The 21,775-nt window shown below is 40.0% G+C and overlaps 1 protein-coding gene across 1 annotated transcript in view; it reads left to right on the top strand.

The window, feature by feature from the left end:
* The window catches only part of MARCHF5 (membrane associated ring-CH-type finger 5), a 39,706-nt gene extending 22,354 nt beyond the window's left edge, over positions 1–17,352 (top strand). The window contains exons 3-6 of the mRNA XM_066622233.1: positions 3,795–3,925; positions 12,486–12,669; positions 13,106–13,272; positions 15,142–17,352. Of these exons, the coding sequence (XP_066478330.1) occupies positions 3,795–3,925; positions 12,486–12,669; positions 13,106–13,272; positions 15,142–15,258 (599 nt within the window). The 3' untranslated portion in view covers positions 15,259–17,352. The remainder of the gene's footprint in view (positions 1–3,794; positions 3,926–12,485; positions 12,670–13,105; positions 13,273–15,141) is intronic.
* The last annotated feature ends 4,423 nt before the right edge of the window (positions 17,353–21,775 follow it).

Raw genomic sequence — 21,775 nt, 5'->3', positions numbered from 1 at the left:
TTTCGAGACTGAAGGTTGCCAACCAAGAAATAAAGATGTTTAATACTGGATTTGAAGACCGTATTAATAACACCTGCATGGATGTGAATTCCATTGAAATGCATTCCTTTGTCTAGATCAGGGGTGCCCAAACCCAGGCCCAGGGGCCACTTGCTGCCCTTGGGAACTCCCAGTCTGACCTGCGGGGAGCCCCCAATCTTCAGTGAGACTCTGGCAACTTGCTGGAGCCCATGCTGGCCCGATGCAACTGCTGTCAGTGTGAGGGCAACTGTTTGCCCTCTCACGTGGTCTGTGGGACGAGGACTCCCTCCACTGCTTGCTGTTTCACATCTGTGATGCAGCTGCAGCAGCAAAGGAAAGCTTTGTGCAAGGCCCTTTATAGGCCTTGAGCTATTGCAAGACCTTCATTCATTTATATAAGTTCCATCTGTAATACATTCATTTATGTAAATTTTATTCAAATTTGAAATGTGAATTAATTCTTTTTTTCCTGGCCCACAACACAGTGTCAGAGAGATGATGTGGCCCTCCTGCCAAAAAGTTTGGACACCCCTGTAGAGTCTAGATAAATGTACAGTAATGCTCTCGAGTATGTGTGGGTTCCATTTTTGGAGCCCCCTGTGAATGTCTGAAACCATGCAAGTTAGAGAACACTTTTTATAGTAAGTATAATCTATAGTCGGTGGAGAACCACAACACTGCAAAGCCTTAAACAAGGTGAAACATATATTCAAATAGCTTAATTACACAAAATGTCTGTAGAGAATATAAAAAAATACATGAAAGACAGAATAAAGAATGCTTTTATGAAAAATGACTTACAATGATGAGTCACCCTGCCATACAGTATGATGATGAAGTTAGATTATATGCCTTGGCACTGTCTGGCATACTTAAAGTTTTTTTTATTAGGCCTCTCTCTCGCCATCTGACCACACAAGAGCTAGAGGGTCATCAGGATCAATGTTGGAGGCAGCCAGAGAGAGAGGGACCTGAGGCCATGCAGGCAAAGCAGTAGTAGTAGGAGTTGTGGCTGGAAATAAGGCAACTCTCTTAGGAGGGAATGAAATGAATTTCAGGATTTTCACTTTGAATTTAGTGAAGTTCTTGGTTTTGAAGGGGCTTTACTGAAGAACATTGTTATGGAGAGTTGCATCCTCTTCCTCTGCAACTCAGAAAACATCACACTTGAAGGAAAGAAGCACCTGTTGACTTCACATGTGATTCATAGGCTTCTCTCCTTCAAAGGATCATATTCTTGTATCTTGTAGGTCAGTTCCTTCAAGAGTTTAAAAACTTCACCAAACTTATGAATGTCCCACAATGCCTGCTCCATCTCCTCTTCATCTACTAATTCATCCTCCGTACTTTTGACAAGCTCTCTTTTGTCAAGTTCTCTTATGATAGTTTATCACCATCACAATCCAATAATTCTTCAACATTGCTCTCATCTACATCCGTTGAACCCTTCACCTCCAACCCGGAAAGCTATGTCCACAGACTTCATAATTTCTTTTTTGGGGGGAAGCCCATGAAGTTATACAAAGTTATGGCCAAAGATTTTTCCAATAGGTGTTCACAGTTTGCAGTTTCACTTCATCCATAGCCTCCTTGGTGGTGTTGATGCAGGCAGGAATGCAGTAATCCTTCCAACAATGGCTCATACCCTCATTCATAGCAGCCCTGATTCACATGAGGGTATGGCACATATAAAGAGCTTTGAAGCTACATATTGCTCCCTTGGCTGAGTGGTTGGATGAAGGAGGTGGCATTTGGAAGGAATATTACTTCAACATTAGGATGCGCAGACTGAAGAGATTTGGAGTGTCCAGGAGCATTAGCTATGACACTAAACTCCTTGCCCTTCTGCAGGTATTTTGCAACTTTTGGGCCTTGTGAAGCCCTTGTGAAACCAGTCTAGGAACATCACCACTGTATCACATTCTTGTTAGCCTGCCACTAAGCAGGGAGAAGGTTCTTGTTCATTTGTTAAAGAGCCCTGGGATTAGTGGAGCAATACTACATGCCCAACTGGGATTAAGTGGCCAACCATGTTAGTACAAAATGTGAGGGTGATCTTGCCCTTTGCAGCCTTGACCCCAGGGACCTGCCTCTGCTTTTGAGCTGCAAGTCTTTGTGGGCAGTTTTTTTTCCTCAAGATAGCCCCAGACTCAGGTTTGGATTCCTTTTTCTTTCAACAGCAGCTTCAAATATTCTAGAAGCCTTGCTGCTGCCTCATGATTTGCTGATGTAGATTCCCCTGTCAGCATGATATTGTGCAGGGAATAGCACTTGTTGCATCAATGCAAGCAACCTCTACATATCAGAAACAGGAGCCCTCAATGACAATTCCTCATCACCCAACACCTCTTTAAAATTCATAAAGGGACAGCTTCTTTTCTTGAATAATGTGGCCGTTCGAGGGCACACATTTTCTGTTCATATCTTTGAGCAACAAATATAAGCTTTATCCATTTTGTTCATAATAAGATAATGAAAATGAAAATGCTTTCTCCCACCTTTCTCGTCATGAGGTTTGATCTTGGGAGATGTGATAGCGGTTTAAAGTGCAAAGGTACAGATCCTTCACTTGTAATATCAGTAAACTGTGTGTGTTTCTAAAGAGATACTGCTTGAGTTAAATATGTCACCAGAAGACTTTGCACAAGCTAATTATGGTGATTGAATGGGCTCATGGTACTGCTTCAGGCCATGCAAGTGCAGGGTTATGTCCTCTGGATCAGTGTGCTTGGGGACATCACTGTACTTGGAATTGGAGAGCAAACTGTATGCCATTTTAAGAACAGTGTCAGATCTACTGTTTGGTCAATGCTGTCTTTTGGATTATGATTTTAAAGGATTTTGTTTTTTAAAGCAAAACTGTATAAAAAGTTAGTTGAGAGACTGTCAAATGGAATCCAAATTGCTGCAGGGAAAGCTGCACATGTAAGAGTGCTTCTCTCTACTAGGTGGGGCTTTTGTCCTCCCTTTCTCTTACACCCCTTTGGTTCCCCCAAAATGATTAACCTTAAATAACTGCTTGAATAGGAATAAGTATCTGAGAACCCTTATATGTTTGGCATATGCAAACCCCGAGAACCCTCATATGTTTAGATATCAGTCTGTGTAGATATCATTCATGGTAGTTTCTGACAAGCCCAAAACTCTGAACAGATATGGGTACGCATCAGTTATAATAAATAGCTATTTCTTACTGCTTGTATTGATAAGCTTTACATCTGCTTTGTTGGCGCTGTGGTGCTGTTGGTGTTACAAATTGAAAGTAAGTTTAATATCTAAAAGAATGTAGCATTCAGCCTTTAAGGTAATTTTCATTGGTAAGATTATAGGAAGAACTAAGAAGAAGCAGAAAAACTGGAGTAATATGAAGTGTTGCGTCAACTTTGACTTTTCCAGTTTGGGACCAAGAAAGCTGTGGTTGTAATGTACTCTTTCATTCAATTTCTGCATCTTTAGGAAGCCCCTCAGTTTGGAAATCCAGCCGGATACTAACTACAGATGTAACCATTTAATTATGAGAAGCATCAGCTGTTTGAAGAGGCTATGCACATTACAGTAACTTTGCAGGAAAAAAATAACATTTCAGATTATTATTAAATTGAGCAGCAGTGAAATAGTGATGCGTAATTTCAACCTGTCAGCTACCCCACTGACACTGCCTGATTGTTGAGTTTCTACATAGTTTAATATCACAACTGTTATAATATCACAGCTGTGTTTGCTTTGAGTTCGTGTCCTCCATGTCAAAAATACTTTTTTCTGCTTTGTTATAGGTCCAGTTTTTTACGTCTTGGACCTAGCAGATCGCCTTATATCAAAAGCCTGTCCATTCGCTGCTGCTGGAATAATGGTGGGCTCTATCTACTGGACAGCTGTCACTTACGGAGCTGTAACAGTGATGCAGGTTCAGATAAAACTTTCTAAATTATTGTAATCAAGCTGGAAACTACTAGAGCAGTGCTTCCCAAAGTTTTTAGCACCGGGATCCACTTTTTAAATGACAATTTATTGCAACCCACTAGAGAGAGAATTTGTATTTATTTATTTTAATTGATGTATAATATTAACGGATACATTCCACTTATATTTACATAATCATACATCAACAATCCCTTTTTTCCCTCCCCCCCTTGAAGAGCGACCATCAACATTAAGTATTTATATCTGCAGCCTTAAGCACACCTTTTGGATTTTATCCATTATAACAGTATTGGCCCCCCCCTTCCCTTACCCATCTTATATATCTCAACCATTTCTTTTTTATCTCGGTTTTCTTATATTCCCATGTCTTACCCTGTTTCAGTATTGATACTATGTCTGATTGTATCCATTCATATAGATACCAATTCCATTTTTCCACAGTCCATTTTGATGCATCTTTCCACCCATATGCTATAACTGCATGGATAGCTAAAATCATAGCTTTGAATAAATCCTGATTATGTTTTTTTTATTTATTATTTCCCAAAACTCCCATAAATAACATTTTCCCAGAGAGCTCCAACTTAAGGTTACATAATTCCTCCACCTTTCAAATATCAATTGCCAAAAATCAATTACCTTAGAACATTCCCACCAAAGATGGGCATAATAACCCTTTACCCTCCTACAGTGCCAACAATTATTGTTGTTGTTGATGATGATGATGATGATGATGATGATATTATTATTATTATTATTATTATTATTATTATTATTATTAACAACAACAACAACAACAACAACAACAACAACAGTATTTATATACTGCTTTTCAACTAAAACTTCACAAAGTGGTTTACAGAGAAAATCAAACAATGGCTCCCTGTCCCAAAAGGGCTCACAATCTAAAAAGATGCAAAAAGAACACCAGCAGACAGCCACTAGAAAAGACACTGCTAGGGTAAGGTGGGCCAGTTACTCTCCCCCTGCTAAAAAGAGGAGCACCCGCTTGAAAAAGTGCCTCTTGCCCAATTACTCCAAGCAGGAGTAAAATTCCTTCCCTTAATCATATAAGCCAGTTGGGCAGGTGTCCTATACCATTTTAATATTAATTTCATCTCCAATTCTCTAAATTTTTCCATTCTAATCTCCAATATTCCTTTCATTATTCTGTCTATCACCTGTACTGACATTCCCACCTCTCCTTCCCATTTAATTTGTATTAACCTAATCGTATAGTCTTTATCTTTATTCATTAAATTGTATAACTTTTTTGCCATACCCTTTTTATTATCCTCTTTAAGACTATATATTTTTTCAAATTGAGTATCCTCTTCATTTAAAACTTGTCAATATCTTTGTTTTAAATATATAAAGCCAAAATCCTTAACCAGTATTTTCCTCCCACTTTCTCCAATAGTTCTTGTATAGGAGTCCATATTCCCTAAGGATTGTATAAATCCTTCACTCTAAAATAACCCTTTTCCTTTAACTTCTCCCCCCTCCAAAAAAATTTGATAGATTAAAAAAAAAAAAACTTGTATTATTAATAATAATAATAAATAAATTATTAATTAATAATCAGGGTCCTGTGCTCTCAAAGCTGCTAGAGACCTTACATCTTGTGTGTCTGTGTGCAGACATTTGCTAGACTCTCCCTAGAAATGGAACTCAAAGGCTGTTCCCCTAAACCTTTGCAGTCATTCCAGGGTACCCAGAAGGATGAACTGGAGAGCAAGATGTGCAGTTAGGGATTTCTAAACCAGACAAAAGGCTGTAACTGGTTCATCCATGATCTGTGGCATGCTAATTACTAGAGAAAATTGGAAAATGCGACATTTAAATTTGGGGGTATAAAGATTACCTCATACCACAGGTTAGCATTCCAGTAATGATTTTCTTCTGCAAACTGGGCAAGGGTGCTTGCAAAGTTTTTTTTTAATGTTTCAAAAACTTTTTGCGACCCACCAAAAATTAGCTTGCCACCCACTGGTATGGGTCCTGACCCACAGTTTGGGGAACACTGTACTAGATAGAGATTTGCTGAAGAAAACTTTTTTTGTAAGGAAGAAGATTCAGAAATAGGATTCTAAAATTCAGCCTACTAGGTCTGACTAGATTTTTTCCCCTTTATCCATGTGTTTTTTTTCTCTCTTCCCCCCCTTTCCTTCATGCACTCATGAGTTTATATAGATTCACAAATCCAGTCTGTCATGCATATTTTTATTGAGATTCTCTCTTTACACACAAATGAATATCCTGAAAAGACTCACAAATGCCCATGTCATTTGTCTTTGCGTAGTCCATTTTCATTCCACAGTTCCTGAGAGCAGCTGTGCAGAAAATAGTTTATAGTGTGAAAAAAACTACTCTTTGGATGAGATGAATTACTACTCATCTTTTGTCATGTTTTTTTTTGCCTAAGATCTGAGATTTTTCTTTTTTATCCTTTGCTATAGTTGATCTCTCCCACTATGATTCAGTCTCACTTTTTTACTAGCTGCTAAGTGCATTCACACCAGAGGGTTCAAATGATGTCAGTTCTTCTTGTGTGCTATGGCTTATGTTCTTTATCTCAGCAAGTGGAGCCCTTTGCACTGCCAAGTTGGGCTATCAGATCTGGTTTACCTTTCTTCAGTGTTAGGGCCTCACACAACTACCTGAATTGGTAGGATTCTGGTACCGGGCCCATGTAGGCATATAGGAGTCAAGCAGATCTGCACACCTGTTCTGTCTTTCTGGATTCAAGAGAGTGTTTGCTGACTGACAATAATAACTTTATTTTTCTGTGGGATTGATCTACCCTTAGCCTTGGTCAACTACCCTAACCTTGCCTTGCTGACCACCTGATAGTGCTGTAAATACTGTTACGTTGCTGTGACCAACTAGTTCATTATCCTCTATGATGTGCCTCTGTCAAAGGGCACTTTTATTGTATTATGTCTAACAAAACTTTAAAAAGTCTACCAGTTTGTTAGGTGCTTGCTGTAACCACTTCAGGTCAGCCAGTGCAAGTAAGAAGTGTAATATTATTTACTATTCCAATGGCATTTTGACACATTGTAGCTTGAATCACATTTCTAATAACACAAGTGTTGTGTCCTTAGATTTGGACCAAAGGTCCATCTAATCCAGCACTTTATTTCACTCTGTGACCAATCATATATCACGGGCAGGACATGATTCATAGCATGCCCTATTGTTTGTCCCCTCACATCTATTTTCATGTTGTTCTTGCCGCAGAGTCTTAAATGGCAGACACTATTCAAAAATATATATGGGATGGTCCATTAAATATTCCTTCCTATATTTCATTAAGCATTCCGCTCTTTAAAAAGTAGTTTGGAATTCTCTGGGAAGGAATTCTGGCATTCCTACTGTTGGGATGCCCCTCCTCCTGGGAGGTAGGACCGGGACCTTGATTGATGGATACTCCTCCCACGTTGGGGGGGTACCCCTCTGATCCCCAGTTCCAGTCCTGCCTTCCAGGAGCTAGGACGGACCTTAGTCATGCTCCTGCACGACTTTCACCCTTTTTCCTTGGATCGCTTCTGGGGGGCGTAATCTTGCGCCCCCCCTTCCACTCGCAGGCTCTGGTCGACAGCCGACCAGCACCCGCAGCAGATCGGGTAAGCCCTGGACAAGCACCGCCAACCCTTTCCTCAGTGGCGGGCGCAGCCCGGCGCGCAACCATAGGCAGGTGTGACCTTCTCCCCCCAAAATGGGTCAAACACGGGGAAAGGGGACCCCAGGTACAGCACTCCTTTCCCCTCCTCCACAGGTGGGCGTGTGCCTCCACTGCACGCCACTGCCGCCGCCTCCAGTGCAGAAGGGCAAGATCAAAGGAGGGGCATTGGGATAGGTCCCTCCTAGCCCCTTCCCGCAGGCACAGCCCCCCCGCGACCACTGCAGGCAGACACCCTGGAGAAAGGGGGGAAGAACCGGGGAATGGGAGGTGGGTCACTCGAGGACAGGCTGAGCTGACCCATTCACCCCTAATTTTTCAGCCTTGCAACGAGGTCCCCATGGAGGACGGGAGCCAGCAGCAGCAGGGCCAGCAGCCTCAAGGTGCACAGGGGGAACTTCCAGTAGTCCAGTCCAGTGCCCCGGCCACCCTAGGGGGCCATGGCCCAGCCTCATACCAGAATGGGCCAGGCCAGGAAGGACTATCTGCCCATTCTCAAAGCCAAATTGAGGACATAGTTCTCTGGATCTTGGGAGAGGCCAGAGGCCAATTACAAAGTTGTAGTTGTTGGTTTTCTCTGTAGTTATTTCATCTACAGTGTGGTTAGGTTCTCTACCAAATCAGGCCTCGCCGTACAGTTAAGGACAGGCCACGACCGAGGCACGGGGGGCATTCAGCTCTTTTCTGCTTGCCAAGGGATCAGAGGGGTGCCCCCTCCCAACGTGGGAGGAGTATCCATCAATCAAGGTCCCGGTCATGCCTCTCAGGAGGAGGGGTATCCCAGCAGTAGGAATTCCATCCTTCCTTTCCCAGAACTGAAATTCTCAGGTAAGAAATTCCTATTTTTTGCCTGTATCTACATATGAAAAACGTTTTATATTATGACAGTGTGTTCTTGCTCAGACTTAAATACAGACTGACATCTGGGATGGCTGCATTACTGTGGCCTATTTTAGCATGCTGCACTAAAATACAGATGATATTTTCCTCTAAAGAACAGCTTGATGTGCAGTCTTAAAATGAATACTAGATATTAAATGAGTATTATTATATAGCACTTGAAAGTGTTCAAAGTGTTTTGAATGCTTCACATACATTATGTTTTAGTGCAAATTAGTACAAATTACAACAATCATATGGCTGGGTAAGTATCATCATATTGTATATGAGGAGCTCAGATTAAGATGGAGTGTTTAAAGCTACCTAGTGAATTCATGGCAGAGGTGAGATAGTATCCAGACACTTCCTGATTCTCTCACTTTCTGATTCTTTCTCTAAACCTGGTCTGTCAATAATATGTGTTTTCTGCCTAGTTTTTCCTCTGTGGATCCAAGGTTTCACAGCTTGCTCTTCCTCTGGGGAGACATAGTAATATTATTCCATTTTATCTTGATAGCACTGTGAGATGGCTTAGATGGACGGGGAGTATCTTGCTCAATTTAGACCATTCAGTAGCTCAGATGGTAGATCATAGGAAATTTCCTTGTAAGAATCTTTGAGTAGTTAAGGGTTGGTGTGTGTCAAATGTGAACATTGGAGATATAGGTTCAAGTACCTTTGTGCTATGAAATTCACTGGATAACCTTGGATAACAATTTTGTCAGCCTAATTGCCATCACGGCATACTGTTAACTCTCAATTTACGAAGTTTTAATTTGTCCGTTTTTGAAATAGTGCGATTTACAAATTAAGACAGAAATGCAATTTCAATGAGCTCATTTTTAAAATAGCACAGTTCAGCTTCCCATGCTTCTGCATGTTTAGCCAGCAAGAAAGACGTGGGGTATTTGGCATGTTTTTCACTGTGAAACCATGTGTGGAAAGCTTGCATTTGCATTGCCTGGGGAGCCTAGAGCAAAGAGAGCATGAAAATCCATTGCAATGGATGTTAAGCTAGACATTATCAGCTGGCCCTGGGAGGGGAGCGTGTCTTGAATGTTGGCCTCATGTTTGGCTTACATAACAGTATAGATAAAGTGCTCAATTGGGCAGCTGTGAGTGCAAAGAAGACCTCTTGTGCTAGGTGCTGGAGCACATGGAATGAATGCTGAGCATGTTACTAGAGGATCCAAATCAGCATGACATATCAGTCAGCATGTTCCTGGTCCAGGAGAAAGTTCACACAAACTTGGAACAAAAAGAGGAAGAAGTCCCTGTGAAGCCATTCACAGTCAGCTCCAGTTGGTCTGTTAGTTTTTGGCAAAGATACACCTACCACAACATAAAAAATTCATGGGGAGGCTGCATCTGCCAATGCCATAGCTGTTGAGCAGTTTGTGGACACTCTGAAGGGTATCATTGAGAAGGGAGGCTGCTCTGCAAAGCAGATTTTCAACATGAATGAAACAGCTCTGTTTGGGAAAAAAATTGGCAGCACAAACATACATTTTTTTTGAGAGGAGAAAACAGCACCCAACTTCAAGGTCTCTAAGGATAGCTACACTTTACTGTTTGGGGATAATGCCAAAGGAGACTGCAAGTTGAACTGGCACTTGTCTGTCATTCTGCAGGCTCTGGTACTCTTAAAGGGTATGTGAAAAATCTTTTACTGGTTCATTTCTTCACAAGCAGCAAGCAGTGGGTTACCAGTGGTATTTTCTGCAACTACCTCATGTCTAAGCTCAAAGATGAATTATGCCTTTATTGCAGAGGGAAAATCTGTTCTTACTCTTAGTAGGCAATGCCCTGACATTCTAGCTCCATTCAAGATCTTTCCAAATATATCCATTTTCTCCCCAACACCGCTTCTCTTTTCCAGCAAATGGATCAGGTGTGATTATATGTTTAAGGCTTAATATAGTCCTCACTGCCTACGCATTCTGTTCCCACAGATTCACTTATCCGCAGGAACAAAATGGTAACTTACCTCGCACTATCTGCTGCCTGTTCTCCGCTATCCGCAGCAATTCTTATATATCCACAACCATTCTGAAGCTACCTGCAGCCGTCTTGAAGCATCCATAACCATTTTTAAGCATCTGCAGCCATCTGCCGTGGCCATTTTGAAGCTATTTCCAGCCATTTTTAAACATCCAGAGCCTTTATGAGGCTGTCTGGGGCTGGCATTCCTGACCAAATTAGCTATCCCTCCTCCTAACCCCATTGATCTCATAGGATCAATGATTTGCGGTCTGCTGATTCAGTATTTGCTAGGGTTTCTGGAAACCTAGCCCCAGCAGATAACAGGAATTGACTGTACCTCAAAAAAACTTATGATGTTGTAGTGAAGGATACTAATGATGGGAGAATGATTGTTAAAGAGTTTTGGAAGTTGTTTAACATTTTGTTGGGTGTATAGGTCAAACACTGATTTTTGTCAACATGTGGTATAAAAACATGTACATGAATTCAAACAAGAAATCAGTATTTACATTCGTCTGATATTTGAATGTGTTGCTTTGATTTTAATATTCTCTGAAACTCATGTCAAGATGTTTTTGAGTGTGTGACAGAAACTAAATTAATGAAATTAGCCTTTTAAAAATATGTGTTCTGCTTTTAGTTACAGATCCAGTTGGTTTCCCTTGTATCAGTTGTTAAAATGGATTGCTAAGGTCCAATTACAAAACCCTTTTCTGTGCTCGCTAGTTAGTTATATGCAGGAATATTGGAGCCTTTGTTAGAGAACAGATAGGATCACTATATGATTGTGCTATATCTTGCTGTCGATGTATAAATAACTCCCCAATTTGGTGAGTTGTTGCATTGATTCACCAACTCAGAAGATCTAGAACTGTGATGTTGTTATCAAAGAGGTTGGAAGCTATTCTTGCAAATGCTGCCTTAATGTAATTGTAATTAGACAGTCCCTAGCTTAAACTAACTAGATTGCTCAAGGAATCCCCAGTCATTCATGTTTGAGCAAGTAGGTGAGCGCCCAATAAATGGGTCACTCAGGTGATGGGTGGAAAACACCTACTTCCTGTGGGATGGGAAATATATAACTTTGCTTTGATATCATCAGCGTACCTAATGGAAGGAGTGGAACCTGCCTGGGTCATTACACCCCCGTGACCTAGATGGACAAGTTTGGCTGTCCAATGATTAAGCACATACCAATCCTGTAAGTGAGCTTGTCAACCCAAACAGTAAGAGGTCTGAATCCACATCCAGTATATGACCACCTTGGAATGTCATTTTTAAAACAGGGGCTGCCTGCAAGATTATACTTGGCAGTTATTAGATACTGAACTTTACAGGAACTTCTAAGAGGTTAAAAATACATAAAAATTGGCAAAATATAAGGGGGGAAAACAGGTTATTCATCATAAACAGGTCATAGAACCAACAACTGCCTTGTAAGGAAGAGGAGAAGAAGCAAGTGAGGTAGAAAACCTCCCCTACAAAACATTTCTATTGTAATGGTTTCCCATTCATTGATTTTTATGGAAGCAATTTTACGAGCCTTTTCTACTGAAGAACATGGGTACAAATGCACTAAATAAGTGTTTGGATTGTGCTTGAGCTGTGGCATGTAAAACCAATCCATCTGTTGTCATGGTCTGCATATAAAGGTTCCTTGGCACTAAAATAGATACTACTAAATTGAGATATTTTAAGGCAAAAGCTTCTCTGCCTGACGAACCCAAGCACTTAGTGTTAATTATTTTGCATCAGTATAGATATCTCTGAATTAGTTCAGCAGCATTTTTTATCAGATGCTGTTCTAGTTGTAAGTACTATTTAACCTAAATTACTTTAAAACGTGCTTGATCATGGAGCCTTATTGACAGGATGTGCCACATCAAAAGTACTTGAAATTAAAATATTTTATAGTACTAAAGAGTTTTTGAGACAATCTGTTGTGTTTGTAACACACCTACGTAATTAATATAATATGGTATTTTCTGTTTGTCAGGTTGTGGGTCATAAAGAAGGGCTTGATGTCATGGAAAGAGCAGATCCTTTGTTCCTTTTAATTGGACTTCCCACCATCCCAGTTATCCTTATATTGGGGAAGATGATTCGCTGGGAAGACTATGTACTTAGATTGTGGCGCAAGTATTCTAACAAACTACAGATATTGAACAGCATATTTCCAGGTAATACCATTGCACTTCAGGCAGAATTTTTTGGCTTGGTTACTATTTCTTTGAGAGAGGATGTTAGGACAGTATTCAGTCTGAGAAGTGAGACTTTTCTCTTTATTCCTGTTACCAGCTGAAGAGACCCTGTCCAACTTGATTTTGGGCAAACTCTAATAGAGAGGGCCTATATCTCAAGGTGGATTGTCAGAAGTAGTACAATGTAAAAAATGAAATAATTAATCTATGAATAATATTTTTTAGTGTGTGAAACTGGAAGTATATTGCCATAGATTATGTTCATGATATTTGTTGCAGGACATAGATTTTCTGAATATAAATACAATCATACTGTCTAATTGAAAATCTAATTGGAACTGAAAAGTTAAATTTAAAGTACAAGTGTGGTTTAGTGCACTCTAATTTCACAGTTAGTGATGGCATTTATCTTTAGGGATTGGATGTCCTGTTCCTCGTATTCCAGCTGAGGCCAACCCTCTGGCAGATCACGTCTCTGCAACACGTATTTTATGTGGAGCTCTTGTCTTTCCTACTATTGCTACAATAGTTGGCAAGTTGATGTTCAGCAGTGTTAACTCTAACCTTCAGAGAACAATTTTGGTAAGACTGAAGTATTGTTTTTTATGTCTTCTGAGCATTCGGAATTGTAGAAGATTTTATTTCAGGGTAAATATTAAAAGTGCTAATCACAAGTTTAGCACTTTAAAGTACTTCTCTCTCTCACAAACACTTCCCTTAGTAATTGTTGCCCCAACTCTGTAAGGCAAGTCAGCATTATCTTCATATTGTAGCTGGATAGTAGGAGGGGGGTCATGGCTGTGAATGTTTGGTTTTCCCTAAGATCACCTAATGAGCTCATGGTGGAGGAGTAACTTAAATTGCTTGATTTATAGTTCAAGTCTCTTTTAGGCAGTTCACTTCTGCTCCTGTAACTTTGCCATTTTTATTTCTAAAATGTTGGTTAAGTGTCGCGAAGATGCTTTGGATATAAATTAGGGGTTGCTCTTTTTGTGGTTGTCTTTGCGGCTTCTGTGTATACCCCCTCTCCTGCAGTTCTCCTCTGCATTCCTTGCTGCTGATGAGGTACCCCAGCTCTCAACAGCAGCATTTTGGAGGCTATGGAAGAGTGGGGAGGCTGGCTTGCAGTTGTGAGGTATGCATGAATGTGAACTGATAAAGCTATTGGATGAAAATGGCACTCTTCATGTAATTATAGGTCTGGAGACAGCCTGTGGACTCAAAAATTAAGTGGCTACTTTGACTGTTGCCACATGACCCTTGTGCTTACGGTGAGCCTGGCGGGGAACTACCTGTTCTTCATTCAAAGCTCAGAATATGTCAAAGTGTCAAATATGAAGTGATGCTAATTACAGCAATTCAAAAATGACAATTGAATTATTGTCGTAGTCTCTGCCTTGGATAGTGGTGCAGAAAGGTATCTTGTCTGATTATATCAAAAGCTGCTAAGAGGTACCACCAGGTTAGCAGGTTCATACTTCCCCTGCCCATCTCTTGGTCATCCATAAGGTGACCAAAACTTCTTTAGTGCCTAACTCAGGCTGGAAACCAGAAATGGATCCTGATTGGTGTTCTCTAAGAGTGCCTATACTTGCAAAGCAACCACTCCTGTCATTTACTATTACAGTGTTGTCAGAGAACCTCCTGTTTCCTTGTTTTGTTTTTTTGCTTCCCAGTGTCTCCCTACATTATTTGCACACTTTTAACATCCTAGAATCAATAATGTGATCTGAAATTTTTGTAATTTAGTTCTTTTGGGCATATATGTCATCTTTTCCCTACTGTCTTGAGGCACTGGGGGGGGGGGGGTGTTCTTCAGTGATGGTCTGAAGATAATGCACTTTCTTGCTCCACATGAACTAAACCTTAGTTATTCCTCTGACCCTCAAACTGAAGCAGGACTCTGAGAAAAATACATAAAACAGTAAAATGTATCAAATAACACATAGTAGAATCATAAGTGTTTCCATATTTCTCTCAAGTGCCTTATGAACTGAACTAATTTGGGGCAACTTCGTTCATGTGAAGTGGGCCTGGAAGCAAGTTTATAAGAAAAGTGGCACAACTGAGAGAGTCCTGCTTCTACTAAGGAGCAATACTACATGTGTCACTCATTTGAAACACTAGGAAATCTCATCTATCCTTGGGTGAAAGGCTTAAGTGAGAAGGGTATTACTGTACCAATGCAATTTTCCTCAAATTTAAGTACATATAATTTTCCAAAAGAGTGTGTAAACTCAGCATGGAATATTGTTATCTAAAAATAAACATTACACTACCATGTTGTAACAGGGAACTGTATGCCTCAAACGTTTCTGTAGAATTACTCTAATTAGCCCAACCACAAAGGAAGCTCTGCTTGAAAATCCTGTTGTGTAACCAAGTTTGGGGGGGGGGGGGAAATGTTGAACTGGTTCTGTAAGGTTGAATAATTGTTCGTTTTTATTTCAGGGTGGAATTGCTTTTGTTGCTATAAAAGGAGCTTTCAAAGTTTATTTCAAACAGCAGCAATATTTGCGACAAGCTCATCGGAAAATATTAGACTATCCTGAGGAGGAAGGAGCTTAAATGACTGTCTCTGTCTGACTCTTACAATCTCATCTACTGCATTCAGCATCCTTCTGTTGTTTGGCTACCGGAGCAGAAATTGGATAATACACTGATGACTGTTGGTTGTGGTTGTTGTTTTCCCCCCACATAGAATAATAAAGGACTTTCTTATGGCAGGATGAAACCTTCTTAGCTGCAGAGCCTAAGAATGTGATTTGTTTTCATTAATGCATTTTTTTTTTGTGGTGGAAGGCATCTGAATCATCCTCTATGGGCAAATGTTGCCACCTTTGAACCAGAAGCCAAACAGTTGTGAAGTTAATAAAGTAAGTGCAGATTCTGTTTAAATATCTTTTGTATGCTTCTTGCATAGTACTTTGTGACACAGGCCAATATTATAGAGATACTTTTACTAATATGATTTTGAAGTAGAACCCTGGAAAGTTGGTTACTACGGGTTTCACTTATTTATAGAGGAACTAGTGAGTATGGAACCAGTAGCTTGAAATCTGCACAAATTACTGGTAGCTCCTATACATCCTAGATTGCTAGAATGTTTAAAAAGAAACTGACTATGCCTAGTTTTGATACACTTAGAATACCAGCAAATAACTTTTTTTTTGCTTTTCATTTCAAGTTTTTCATCAAATTGTGTTTTTCTTGGTTGTTGTAATGCAAGTTGTATAATACATAATTTGACTATTTGCCACCTATGAAATTGAAAAACCAAATTGCAGCCTGCTTGTAATGAGTTGTAATATTAGACCTGTTGCTTCGATCCAGTATGTTGTGAATTCACAGTCCAGTTGTAGAATTATTCAATAAAACTAAATCTCGAAGGAAGGGTTCACAACCAATATTGGCAACATGCAACCAAATCTGTAAGAAAGTATAAATGTTTAAGTACAATGGAGTGCTGATTTCACAAATATGAAAATTTTACTGCTTTGCTAGCAGTAAAGTTTTCCAGGCTTAAAATGTTTTGTTATGATTTGTCTGGCACTTACGGCTCAACTTCTTCTGTTTGAAAGTGCAGTATGTCCCATTGATATCAGTGGTATCTCTGGGCAAGTATACTTAGGATTGGAGCACTAATTCTAATTCTGTCCACACAAATGCACAAGTCTCATTTCAATCAGTGAGATGGATTTCCTGGTACAAGTCAGGATTGAGGATTATAAAGGAGATATTTAAGTTGCACTTTTTTCTTCAGCGCATTGATGTTGAATTCTGTATGACAGTTGACCCATAATTACATAATAAGCAACAGTCATTTTTCATGTATTGGTGTTATTTGTTCAGGCAAGAAGAATGAAAGAACCATTGAGTGTCTTTTAAACCCTCAAAAATTATGTTGTTCAAACAGTATATATAATGCCTGGAGAAAGCATTCATTCTTGAATACTGGTAAGTAGTAGTATTTTTTTTAACCGGAAATGAATCAAATGAAAAAGTGGACTTCATATTTGATTGCAATAATGTATGCTAAAGAAATATGATAATTTTTCCTAGTAAACACTACTTTACATATTGAAATGTAATGTTTTAGAAGTGTATAAAAGTGTACATAATAACCAAGTAGTATTTCAACACTGGTTAATGTGGAAAAGTCTAAAGCATAAGAAGATGCTTTAGTTTTTGATGTAAGTATGGGAAAAAATTCCAAGATTGGGAATTGGACTCTTCATTAATATGTATACAACTCTCCTACTCCTCCTCTAGTATCCTGCAAGTTACTGGCTTTCTATAATGTGGATTTTCAGCACCATAAAACTTTTCTTGCAGAAATTTTCATTGTAATGATGAGCCTTTTCAGTGGTCTTTACTGTATATACACCAGCCCTTTATTACCTGCTGGTTTTTAAACTTGGTATCTTTTAGAATCTTAACAGTGCAAATTGGTTGGTTTGAAATCTGTTCCATGCTAAAATGTATTTGAAAATTGCTGAAATTGTTGTATATCATAGGACTACAAATGTACTGTGAAGAATGTGAAATTATTTTAAGTTCCGAAGCAAGACATTACCTTTGTTACTGTGCTGTTAAATTGTTTTTAGTAGTGCAATTTATGATTGCATGTTGGATTAGGGTGAATAAATTTGTTTTACATTCTTTTGGTGTATGGTGTCCATTGAACAAATTTCAAATATAGGGAAAAATTACACTTTTAATTTCTTTATTTGGGTGAATGAACTATTAGATATTAAACTACATACAGTGCCTAGTTTAGCATTCAGAATAATAGCAATAATTGGATTTGATTATCTTCAATCCAGTTGATTATCGTTTACACACACACACACACACACATGTACAGGTCCAACCTTGTTATACACAATTTTTTATACATGAATTTGACTCAACACGAATGGCCCCTGCAAATGAGAAGGAATGTGCTGATCCCTGGAGAAGGGGAAAAATGCACCCCTTTAAAATGCTTTTCTTACTTCATCTCAACATGATGAGAAAGGCCCTTTAAATTAAAGGAAAATGGTCCTATACAATAGTTAGAGAGAGGACAGCCAGCTGACAATCCATCAATCATTCTCTCTCTAAAGGACCCCCTCCCTTCCCCTGCCCTGAACACATGAAAGAAAGATAATCCTTTCTAAGTGCTTGGAGAGAGACTGATTGTTGGATTGTCTTCCTAATGACTCTGTCTTAACATCACAAAGGTCAGCAAGGCTGTTTTTAAATCACTGGAGCAAAGGGGCTTTGTTTTTTAAATTGATTTGCTATAGTGCATTTTTTTGCCATCCAGTGAGTTCTGGAAACTGAACCCTTGCAAATAATGAGACTCAACCTATTTCTATCACCTGCATTGAATTTCAGCTCACATAATATTGCACATAATTTGCACATAATATTTTGCGATACAAGGACATCAGCAAGAGGGATCTGAAGGCTTTAGGAGTGGACCTCAACAGGTGGGAAACCCTGGCCTCTGAGCGGCCCACTTAGAGGCAGGCTGTGCAGCATGGCCTTTCCCAGTTTGAAGAGACACTTGGCCAACAGTCTGAGGCAAAGAGGCAAAGAAGGAAGGCCCATAGCCAGGGAGACAGACCAGGGACACATGCTCCCGGTGTGGAAGGGATTGTCACTCCCGAATAGGCCTTTTCAGCCACACTAGGTGCTGTTCCAGAACCACCATTCAGAGTGCGATACCATAGTCTTTCGAGACTGAAGGTTGCCGACTAATATTTTGCTTCCCAGAAAATTATTCCAGTTGTATTAAAATATATTTAGGCTGCAGTCCTATAATTCACATTAATTCAACATAATGTGTGCTGGATCCCATCCCCTCTGGCAGCAACCTCCCCAACCCTTTTCTTTCCTTGAACTTGCACCAGCGAAATTGCTGGCACAGGTCCAAGGAGGCTCATAGTGGGGCAGGAGCCTTAACATGCACTTGAAGTTCTCTTCTCCCCCAACACATTTATCTCTATGAACAAAACAGCTGTATGCATACCAAAGAATGGTCAGACAGCTTTTTCCTCCTTTTGCCTGAATACCAAAGCCTCCATTTGCACAAGTTCTAAATTGACAGCAGTGTCTTATTTGTAGAAGTTGAAATCTAGCATCCAGATTCCAAAGCCCACAGTGTTCTGTATGTCAGCCTGGGCTCACCTGATGTCTCATTCTTACTACAGCTCCTTTTATTCTGTTAGAAGCTGCTTCACAAGGTTCCTTCATTTTCTAGAGTGGTTTTTCAAGTAGCATAAAGGATTGCAATGGAAATGGTAACATTACACTATTGTGTGAAGTGGACATTGAAATTCCATCTCTCCTTGCAATACTGAAGCAGTTCCCCTTCCCCACTGAAATAGAAGAAGAAATTGCCGTGGGCAGGGAAGTTATGTGTACCCATTGGAGTGCCCTCTGTCTGCAAGGAATCTTTGGATTGGGCAGCTGTCTTTCTAAGATTTGAGTATGGAACCTCTGGTATACCTTTGTCAAATAGTTTCAGACTACTTGTACGTTTTTATGGTTTGAATCACTGTTATAATAATGTGGTCACATTTCTATCCTAGTCTTCCAGGAGCTCAGGACAGTGTACAACATCCCCTCCCCAATTTTACCTGCCTAACTCTGTGAGGTAGGTTAGGCTGAGAGATGGTGACTCACCCAAAGTTATCCAGTGAGCTTCATGATTGAGTGAGAATTTGAACTTAAGTCTTCCCATCCAATGTTTCCACCACTACTCTAAACCAGGGGTCTCCAAACTTTATGGCCAAAGGGCCACATCAAATATCTGGCACAGAGTTGAGGGCCAGGGAAAAAATATAAATATAAAATTTAAATAAATAGTGATGGAACTTAGTGAAGGAATGAATGAATGGCTCATTCATTCAACCTCTCTGGCCCTCAGAACACCCTCCAGACACAACCAGAGCATAATTCCAGTCGTGTTGGGTCGAGTGGGCCAGAGGCTTTCAGGGAACTAGAGACTGGCTGCGGGCCAGACAAAGGCTCACCCCGGGCCACATCTGGCCCCCGGGCCGGAGTTTGGAGACCCCTGCTCTAAACTAATTTTCTGAACATCACACACATACCTGGAATGATGTTTTAGAATTACAGTAGAATTGTGAAGTGCCATGTCTTCCAGTCTACAAAATCTAATGTTTTTTCCCTGTGTCACCCCTATGATTTATATTAGCTTGTTTGGTGTTCAAGTATCCCTTTATACTGAGGATGATCTGTGAAATGTGTTACTGATTATCTCTTTAGTTAAATCAGTTACTGATAAATCTCTTTAGTTTAGTTTCGTATTCTCTTTTTAAAAATATGAGTTTCGATATCACATTTTTAAAAACTAAACAAGTGTACTCCCCAGAAGAGAGAGCTCCTTACCTGCCAATTCCAACTTCTTTCAGCCATGTTTTCACCTATGGTGTCAGAGTTCAATTTCCAGTCTTACCCACAGGTTTCTCTGCTGCCACTGCAGCTCACTGGAGCCATAGCCAACATTCTGCTTGTTCAACTGACTCTGGGTAATTTATTCTATTTGACTTGGACTCTTCCATGACTGGGACAAGTGCTTCAGTTGGAGAATGGCTCCATAATACAGTAGTGCTTTTCTGATGACAGTTGTGTGATATTCATGGCAGGAAAATTAATGATGCTGCCATTCACCCCCATTCTAGAAAAGAGTATTGTCTGAATGCATGCTCCAGTGCAGGATCACGGTGGGACAAACTGGCAGCAAGGAGAACATACACTTCGAAGTATGTGTTGGTGTGCTAAAATACAGATCTCTGCATCACAATTGGAACAAATAGTGTAAACATATATGTTTATTCGTCTTCAAAAATCCATACGAGTGTCTGGAAACGTTGGCCAAAACAGCTTCCAGATGGGTGCTGCTGTCCACACTTTCTGCATGCTTGGTGTGGGAAATACTACTGTCACCCTGGTTTTCCTTCAGTAATCAATGTGTGGAATCTTCTCTAACACTTTACTTCAGCACTGTAATGAATTTAAAGGGAAAAGAACTTAAAACATTCACAGCAAGTTGGTCCTGTGAACAAATGCTAATACTGTCCCATACACACAAATCCCATAAATGCCTGTCTTGCCTGTCTAACCACATTCCATCCACCAATCACAATAGCACTGGCTGTGCTGATAAGTGGAATATATTACACTTCATCAGGTATCAAATATTGTGCTTGGAACAGTCTGAAAATGTGGTTACAGAAGGATTCTGAGCATAAATTTGCATTGATTGCATAATGAAGAATTTGGACTAAAAACCTGCACTTTGAAAAAAAGAAGTGTGAGAATGCTAGTCTAGAAAGTCTCTTGCATCTAGAATTACTGCTATAACGTATCATTTATTTCCAATACTGTGCTGATTAGCCTAGTAAAGTCATATGATACATGCTGGGAATATTATCCAATTTATTTGTTTAACCCTATATCCATCCTTCTTAGGAAGCATCTTCCTGGGATTGGAAGTCATCTATCCCTAAAGGCAACTGATGGAGGTTTGGATGCCTGGATCCTGGCACTAATGTGAAAGGATTTGTTCTTTTATATCAGCAAAGGAGGGCAACCCTAGAATGAAAGCTGCAGTAGTAGATAGGACTGCACTAATGTATCCTTGTGTGAGACTAGTTTGTGTCTTTGAGAAGCACAGTTAGATAGTGTCAGAGGCATGCTGTACTCGGGTGCCAAGGCAATGACATACCAAGGGTGGGGGAGGGAGCAATCTGCCCTGCGTGCCAGCAATAAGGGGATGCCCATGTTGCACGTTTGTCATTTTGAATATTGGGTACACCTTGCCACAGCCAGGGGTATCTAGATGCAGAGGTCAGGTTTACCTGTGGCAGCTAGTGACCAGGGTGGTGGGGGGTAGTCCTCCCCAGGTATCAGATAGGTAGGCCATTGTGCCAAGGTATGTAGGTCTGGTAACAGTCTTGTATCCGTTTCAATTTTCACTATCACCAAGCTGATTGTTTTAATGCATATTTGCCTGTGGAATTTAAATGTAGGAGCCAACCTAAATTGTTTTGATCATTTGGCAAAAGTTTGT

This window comes from Tiliqua scincoides, chromosome 3, assembly GCF_035046505.1.
Source record: "Tiliqua scincoides isolate rTilSci1 chromosome 3, rTilSci1.hap2, whole genome shotgun sequence".
In the NCBI taxonomy this organism is placed as follows: domain Eukaryota; kingdom Metazoa; phylum Chordata; class Lepidosauria; order Squamata; family Scincidae; genus Tiliqua; species Tiliqua scincoides.
The sequence above is the reverse complement of the archived record's forward strand: the minus strand, read 5'-3'. Positions and strand labels throughout refer to the sequence as shown.